This window comes from Coregonus clupeaformis, unplaced genomic scaffold (assembly GCF_020615455.1).
Source record: "Coregonus clupeaformis isolate EN_2021a unplaced genomic scaffold, ASM2061545v1 scaf1832, whole genome shotgun sequence".
NCBI classification, from domain to species: Eukaryota; Metazoa; Chordata; class Actinopteri; order Salmoniformes; family Salmonidae; genus Coregonus; species Coregonus clupeaformis.
In genome coordinates, this window is record NW_025535286.1 from 15,117 (window position 1) to 23,295 (window position 8,179).

The 8,179-nt window shown below is 39.5% G+C and overlaps 1 protein-coding gene across 1 annotated transcript; it reads left to right on the forward strand.

Moving 5' to 3' along the window:
• Positions 1–1,189: 1,189 nt before the first annotated feature.
• LOC121563790 (cilia- and flagella-associated protein 221) lies at positions 1,190–7,907 on the forward strand. Its single transcript, XM_045218827.1, has 8 exons — positions 1,190–1,322; positions 1,737–1,837; positions 1,987–2,073; positions 2,184–2,279; positions 2,631–2,731; positions 5,422–5,525; positions 6,300–6,459; positions 7,810–7,907. Exons 1-8 carry the CDS (start codon positions 1,190–1,192, stop codon positions 7,877–7,879), a joined length of 852 nt encoding a protein of 283 aa, XP_045074762.1. The 3' UTR covers positions 7,880–7,907.
• The last annotated feature ends 272 nt before the right edge of the window (positions 7,908–8,179 follow it).

Genomic DNA, 8,179 nt, shown 5'->3' on the forward strand with positions numbered 1-8,179 from the left:
ATTAAAAAATAAAACCCATCAGTCACAAGCATCATATACCAGAAAACTGTAACCAAATTATAGACTTTAATAAACTGCAAACTGACTTTCGGTACTAAAAGTCTGAAATAATCGTCCAATTCAAACCAGCAAGTCATCAAACAGCATCCACTGGCTTTGTCCAAACCAACTGCATGTGTTTTGTTTGAGCAGTTACCGGTATTACACCTGCCCAACTTTATAATAGACTAGTACCAAAGACAGTACAGTATGAAGATAGGCAGAAACTGCTTCTCCAATATAAATCCCCGATAACGCATGTAGGCGAAGTCATGGCAACGTTGGCTCGCTAAACTCATGCGCAGAAATACGTCATTGTGTCTAATGGTCGTCTCACGCTGTACTGCACATGTGCAGACCGTCATGTCAAAGGCACTCTTTTGATATAAAGTTGTTTTTGACAAAAATGAAAACGTGTCAGTGTGTCACTTTCACGAGGTTGTAGTAATACCATGTTCAACTACTTAAGACGATGTCTCGACTCCAGGTTGTGCCTTTAGATTTCGAGAAAATGTACAACAAATGAATATTTTTTTACTTCTCTCATTGACTTCATAAACCCCAAACCCCGGTCTTGTCTGCTTGGCCTGTTTCGCAAGCGTTCCCAGATGTTGCGCCTCTGGGTTTAGAAACTCTTTGCTAATACTAACCCTTGAAAAAATATCCCGCCCCACGGAAGAATCACTATGGTGACGAGAGTGTTTGGTGGATGTTCTATCAGTGAAACAAAAGGTACGTTCAGTTTTCAACCTTGAAAAGCACCCACATCATGCAACGAATAAAAACGTGTGTTGTTTATGAGCTAACGTTACCAAATCGAAATAAAACAACTGTTTGATTAAGTTTGATAACAAGCTAGCTAACGACGTTAGCTGTTTTTCTTTGCTAGCTGTTTCTCTCTGCTAGCTGCTAGCTTCCACTCTTTCTTGCTAACCCGTCCCTAGCTAGTTTGCTTACTTTCCTGTGTGAACCACAGTAGCTGCACATGCACAAAGTTGGCTTGCTAGCTTTGTGTCATTTGGTTCTTTTCATTATCATATGGACAACATTGCATCTTTGAAATGCAAGCGTTTAACGTTACATATCTGATGTGATATGAATTGTGATATTGTTTGCTATCTTCTTCAGCCCTGTTTTTAATGGAGAAGTAATGGAAGTGGCACACTCTGCATCAGAGACATTCACAGACAGTCAAAGGAAGAAGACCCCTCTTCCCCTGTGCCAACTGGTGGAGGACACAAAAATAAGTCCCTCTAATGTCCCTCATCACCTACTAGAGACCCGTAGGACCCTTACACTTAAACAATTTGATACATCTCAGTCATATATTTAACAGGCTATATTCAGTCAAGAATAATATGTTTATTGTAGTAGAGCGCTAGGGCTAGAACTATAATATGCATGCTCATGATGCTATCTGAGTTACCGTAGCCTACATTATGCAGTGTGTGATTCCTCAGGCGTTTGATAATATTTTCCACTTGTTTTGGGTTTTAATATTTACTTCATTTAGCAAATGCTCTTATCAAGAGCGACTTACAGTAGTGAGTGCATACATGTTCATACTTTTCCCCCGTACTGGTCCCCCATGGGAATCAAACCCACAACCCTGGCATTGCAAGCGTCATGCTCTACCAATTGAGCCACACGGGACTAAGCAGATGGTGAAGACATCTCATTTATATTATACTTTCCAGAAACCTATACCAAACTCAAGAGCAACAGTGCAATCCATGCAGAACCCTCAGCACTTCACTTCAGTGGGTTTAAACTGGGGAAGGATTATCAGAGGACCTTGGTGAGTGAAGCAAAGAGTGTTGACTGTTCCAAGAGAACAAAAGACAAAGCACTGACTTTAGATGGATTGTGCCGATATATGCACTTCATGTACCAGTACATTCTTATACAAGGCGTCATGTAATTCATCTTTGTTTTAATCTTCCTCAGAAACTTATCAACATATCATCTGAAGTGATCAACATTCACATTATCCCCACCCAAACAAAGCACTTCCAAACGAAATATTTAAAAAAGGTGTTTGTTTATTACTATTTGATGTCATGTTATGCATTCCGTCTATGATCTTTGATTCGTATGCGTGTCAGTGTTGATGGTTAATTCCTCCATTTTGATATTCTATGCAGCATCGTCTTGTCCCCGGACTGTCCTACACGGTGAAAGTACACTTCTGTCCTAAAGAATGGCGCTACTTCTACGACTGTATTCGGGTTCATTGCAAGGTTGGAATCCAGTGCTATGTTCATTTCTAATCAAGTTCGCTTGCCGTCATGCCTGACAGTGATCTCTTCAACTTCTACTTCCAATCTATTCAACTGTCCATCAAAAGAGGGATTTGCTGTGTTTATGCATCACATGTTGTTTGTTGTCAACGTTTCTCTCCATAGTTGCTGCATGGTAAGCCTGGTCCCAGATCAGTTTGTGCTGTCTTGCAAACTTCTAAGGTCATTGTCACTCCATGGCAAACTGATCTGGAACCAGTCTACTTACTGCTAGGAGGTTCCCTCCTGCTTAGAACTCCAGGAAATGAATGCATCAGGGAGCATTGTTATTCTCTCTCAATCTCTCTCCAGCGGGAAGAGAATTTACAGGTTCCAGTCCATGCCTACCCCATCATCGATGACTTGCACATCCCAACACACATCACCATACCAGCTGTCCCACTGGGCCAAAGGTGAGGTGAAGTGGACAATCGTGTCTCACTGTGCATCTTTGCCCTTTGAATAGTCTTTAAACCCACCAATGAACCTTCATAAAAGGATTGTACATGAGTTGCATGGCCACTCAAATCCCTTACAGAAAAAACACATAATTTCACATGTGAAATCATGTGTTTTGGAATACTTCACATATGATCACGTTTCCACACGTGTAGTTTAATTTTATCACATGTTACTTTAAATGTTGTCGCAAGTTATCACATTAACTTCACATAAGATCACATATGATCACACGAAAACATGTGTTTTTGGAACACTTCACATGTGAAATTCACATGTTCTTTCCGTAAGGGATAGGTTACAGCTACAGCCTAGTCTGCTAAGTAGTTGCTAAGTGCACCAGTTTCTGAATTAGCCTGCCAGATAAACATGATGAGTGGCAACAAAGGCTTGTTTGAGGAATAAACTCAGTGTGTTATTATGGTCATGTAACGCATCATAAACATTGGTTTTTAATCATCTCTGTTGACACTAACGATGCGGTGAGCAGTCAATATATTAGAGTCCATTTGCACAGTAGATAGCTAATTGTAGTTCTCTAAGTAAGCCGTATGCTGGGGTATATTTTTATTTATTTATTTCACCTTTATTTAACCAGGTAAACCAGTTGAGAACAAGTTCTCATTTACAACTGCGACCTGGCCAAGATAAAGCAAAGCAGTGCGATAAAAACAACAACACAGAGTTACATATGGGGTAAAACAAAACAAAGTCAAAAAATACAATATTTTTAAATATTTCGTATATGCTAGGGTCAGTAGTATTTGTCTTGCATGTTCAACAATCTTCAGTCAAAACAATACACTTGGAAAGAGAATACTTTTTTTAAAATCCAAATATAAACATTTGTAAGGCCATAGAGATACAATATAGTAATTATTTACATTTTACAGATTGTGACACAATCCACTTTCCACAATTTTTTATAGGAGGGCATTTTTATCTCTTGATAAAAATGATTGTCTTTTGAACTGAGTGGCTGGCTGAATTTGATTTAGCTTTACATTTTATTGTAGGTCTCAATGAACATGTAGGCTGTTGTCCTTTCTCTCTGGGGCTGTGTGATATACAGTACCAGTCAAAAGTGTGGACACACCTACTCATTCAAGGGTTTTTCTGTATTTGTAAAAAAAAAAATACATTGTAGAATAATAGTGAAGACATCAAAACTATGAAATAACACATATGGAATCATGTAGTAACCAAAAAAGTGATAAACAAATCAAAATATATTTTATATTTAAGATTCTTAAAATAGCCACCCTTTGCCTTGATGACAGCTTTATACACTCTTGGCATTCTCTCAACCAGCTTCACCTGGAATGCTTTTCCAACAGTCTTGAAAGAGTTCCCACATATGCTGAGCACTTGTTGGCTGCTTTTCCTTCACTCTGCCGTCCGACTCATCCCAAACCATCTCAATTGGGTTGAGGTCGGGGGATTGTGGAGGCCAGGTCATCTGATGCAGCACTCCATCACTCTCCTTCTTGGTAAAATAGCCCTTACACAGCCTGGAGGTGGGTTGGGTCATTGTCCTGTTGAAAAACAAATGATAGTCCCACTAAGCCCAAACCAGATGGGATGGCGTATCGCTGCAGAATGCTGTGGTAGCCATGCTGGTTAAGTGTGCCTTGAATTCTAAATAAATCACAGACAGTGTCACCAGCAAAGCACCATAACACCTCCTCCTCCATGCTTCTACGGTGGGAACTACACATGCGGAGATCATCCGTTCACCAACACCGCGTATCACAAAGACACGGCGGTTTGAACCAAAAATCTCCAATTTGGACTCCAGATCAAAGGACAGATTTCCACCGGTCTAATGTCCATTGCTCGTGTTTCTTGGCCCAAGCAGGTCTCTTATTATTATTGGTGTCCTTTAGTAGTGGTTTCTTTGCAGCAATTCGACCATGAAGGCCTGATTCACACAGTCTCCTCTGAACAGTTGACATTTAGATGTGTCTGTTGCTTGAACTCTGTGAATCATTTATTTGGGTTGCAATTTCTGAGGCTGGTAACTCTAATGAACTTATCCTCTACAGCAGAGGTAACTCTGGGTCTTCTATTCCTGTGGTGGTCCTCATGAGAACCAGTTTCAACGTTCTTGAAATGTTCCGTATTGACTGACCTTCATGTCTTAAAGTAATGATGGACTGTCGTTTCTCTTTGCTTATTTGAGCTGTTCTTGCCATAATATGGACTTGGTCTTTTATCAAATAGGGCTATCTTCTGTATACTCCCCTACCTTGTCACAACACAACTGATTGGCTCAAACTCATTAAGAAGGGAAATAAATTCCACAAATTAACTTTTAACAAGGCACACCTGTTAATTGAAATGCATTCCAGGTGACTACCTCATGAAGCTGGTTGAAAGAATGCCAAGAGTGTGCAAAGCTGTCATCAAGGCAAACGATGGCTATTTGAAGAATCTCAAATATAAAATATATTTTGATTTGTTTAACACCTCTTTGGTTACTACATGTTTCCATATGTGTTATTTCATAGTTTTGATGTCTTCACTATTATTCTACAATGTAAAAAATAAAGAAAAACCCTTGAATGAGTAGGTGTGTCCAAACTTTGACTGGTGGTGTATATGCTTGTTATCTTTGACCTTTGACCTGTCTTTGACCTTCCAGTGTCAGCCATGTGATCCCTCTGAGCTGCAGCTGTCCCATTGACTTTGAGTTCCAGGTGTACATCATCCAGCCACACAAGGCCTTCTCGGTCCAGCCCCTGTCAGGTAACTCCAATCAGCAGACTTGGTAGCACTTTACATTAGGCCACTGAATAAAGTAGTAATAACACAGTCCTTAACAAGATAGCAACAACATCCTACCTGCTCACTCAGACAGACAGTGAGGAAAACCCCTGTATTATTCTATCTACAGTAGGTATATATTATTTGATTAATGTATTAAGCCTGTGAGTCTATTTGCCAGATATGTATCAATTAATTTTTTTATATTTGATGGTAGGATAATTTCTGGTTCACAATAAGGTTCCAGCTATGTTTTTGTGTTAGTTCCTTGAGGTGATTAGTTAAAACTTTGAACCACATAAAACATTTTTTGCTGGCTCCCAGAGACCCAGACTCACCTGTATAAACTCACGTAATATTATTAGCTGATTACCTAGCCCTGACCTGTGATTCCTCAACATCACCATCATGTCTTGTGTCTGAATTACTGTGGAAAGATGCTCATAGTCTGCAACTGCCACCTTGACACAAAGCAGTCAGGGACTCAGTGCATCTAGCACAGGGGGAGCTGTGTTGTTTTGTCTCTGGCATGGATGGTGACGCTTTCCAGGCAATGCGTGATGATGGATTTCCGGGGGTTACGCAAATAGCCTAGTACTCAGACTGGGTAGAGATGTCTGAAAAAGTATCTCTCTATGTTTCCCATGGTTTGAGGGTATTGAAGTGTTGAGTTTAGGTAGGCCTACGTATTGTTTTCCTTTAACAAATGCGTTACATTCAAGACCGGTATAATCCTTTGTTTGTGTGTGATTCTAGGAGTGATTCCAGCCAATGGGAAGGTGGAGGTGACCGTCACTTTCAGGCCGTTCCAGTATGACACGTCCCAGGTCACTCTACAAGTGGTCATCTCCCAGTTCAATTCCAAACCCTACGTCTGCACCCTCAGCGGGTCCTCCATGCCCCACCTGGCTCTCTGGTATCTCAGATCCATTTTGAAATGTTACAGGTTAATTCATCAAACATTATATTGAATTATGTCACTTTTACCAGGTCATAGTTACAATGACAAGACTGGTATATATACCAGTCTTTTATATATATATATATATATATATATATATATATATATATATATATATATATATACAGTGGGGAGAACAAGTATTTGATACACTGCCGATTTTGCAGGTTTTCCTACTTACAAAGCATGTAGAGGTCTGTAATTTTTATCATAGGTACACTTCAACTGTGAGAGACAGAATCTAAAACAAAAATCAGAAAATCACATTGTATGATTTTTAAGTAATTAATTTGCATTTTATTGCATGACATAAGTATTTGATCACCTACCAACCAGTAAGAATTCCGGCTCTCACAGACCTGTTAGTTTTTTCTTTAAAAGCCCTCCTGTTCTCCACTCATTACCTGTATTAACTGCACTTGTTTGAACTCGTTACCTGTATAAAAGACACCTGTCCACACACTCAATCAAACAGACTCCAACCTCTCCACAATGGCCAAGACCAGAGAGCTGTGTAAGGACATCAGGGATAAAATTGTAGACCTGCACAAGGCTGGGATGGGCTACAGGACAATAGGCAAGCAGCTTGGTGAGAAGGCAACAACTGTTGGCGCACAGTCATACACAGTCACTTATACTGATAAACAGGTTGTTCTTGTTTCGAGTCTGTATATAAAATAGAATTTTTGATTCAGTTCCCATGAGAAAATGGGTGTACTCCATCACTGACAGTGGACGAGTTTTACTCCCCTGTGTTATGACTGAAATAAGTTAATGATTCATCAAGCAAGGGAACTGCAGTCATATCAAAATGCATTGGTATCCAATCCATTCAATTGTGTGCTTTGGATCAAATATTCCCATGTTTACTTCTCCCTGGACCCGCAATAAAAGTTTATTATTGAAATTTTACTGCAGTGGGCTAAATCAGGGTCACGCAGAGTGTTTCTTGGTAGTCTTAAACAAATCTACTTTGAAACAAAAGTATACACCTCACACACATGGTTATGGGCTATAAAAAAAGAAGACACCTGTACCATGTCAGATATAGAGTTGAATTGTATTACATTTTGAGATTGCATCCCAATATTACACATCACAGAAGACTGAAATATTACAAAACCGTTTGACAGAGAAACACATGATTTTCCACTGGCTTTTTGAAATACTGTTGTGAATTGTGAAATTATAAAAAAAATATTAATAACATTCCACCGATGAGGCCACTAGAGGGCAATTTGGTCATTTGACTGCAGGAAACATGCTACATACATTTATTGGTGTTGTTTCTGACCCAGTCAACAGGAGAAAGACATGGGACATGCAAGAGAAGTTCTGTTTGTTGACAGTCGAGGGCCTCCACCTGTCTCCTTGATACAGCCTCTGACCAAAACCAAGCAGAGGTCAATGTCGGACACCTGAAAAGTCAAAGGTAATGCAAGCATTTAACTCCTGCTGTACTTACCAAGGGTGTGTTATTTTTTAAAATTTTATTTCACCTTTATTTAACCAGGTAAGCCAGTTGAGAACAGGTTCTCATTTACAACTGCGACCTGGCCAAGATAAAGCAAAGTAGTGCAATAAAAACAACACAGAGTTACATATGGGGTAAAAAAAAACATAAAGTCAGAAATACAACAGAAAATATATATACAGTGTGTGCAAATGTAGCAAG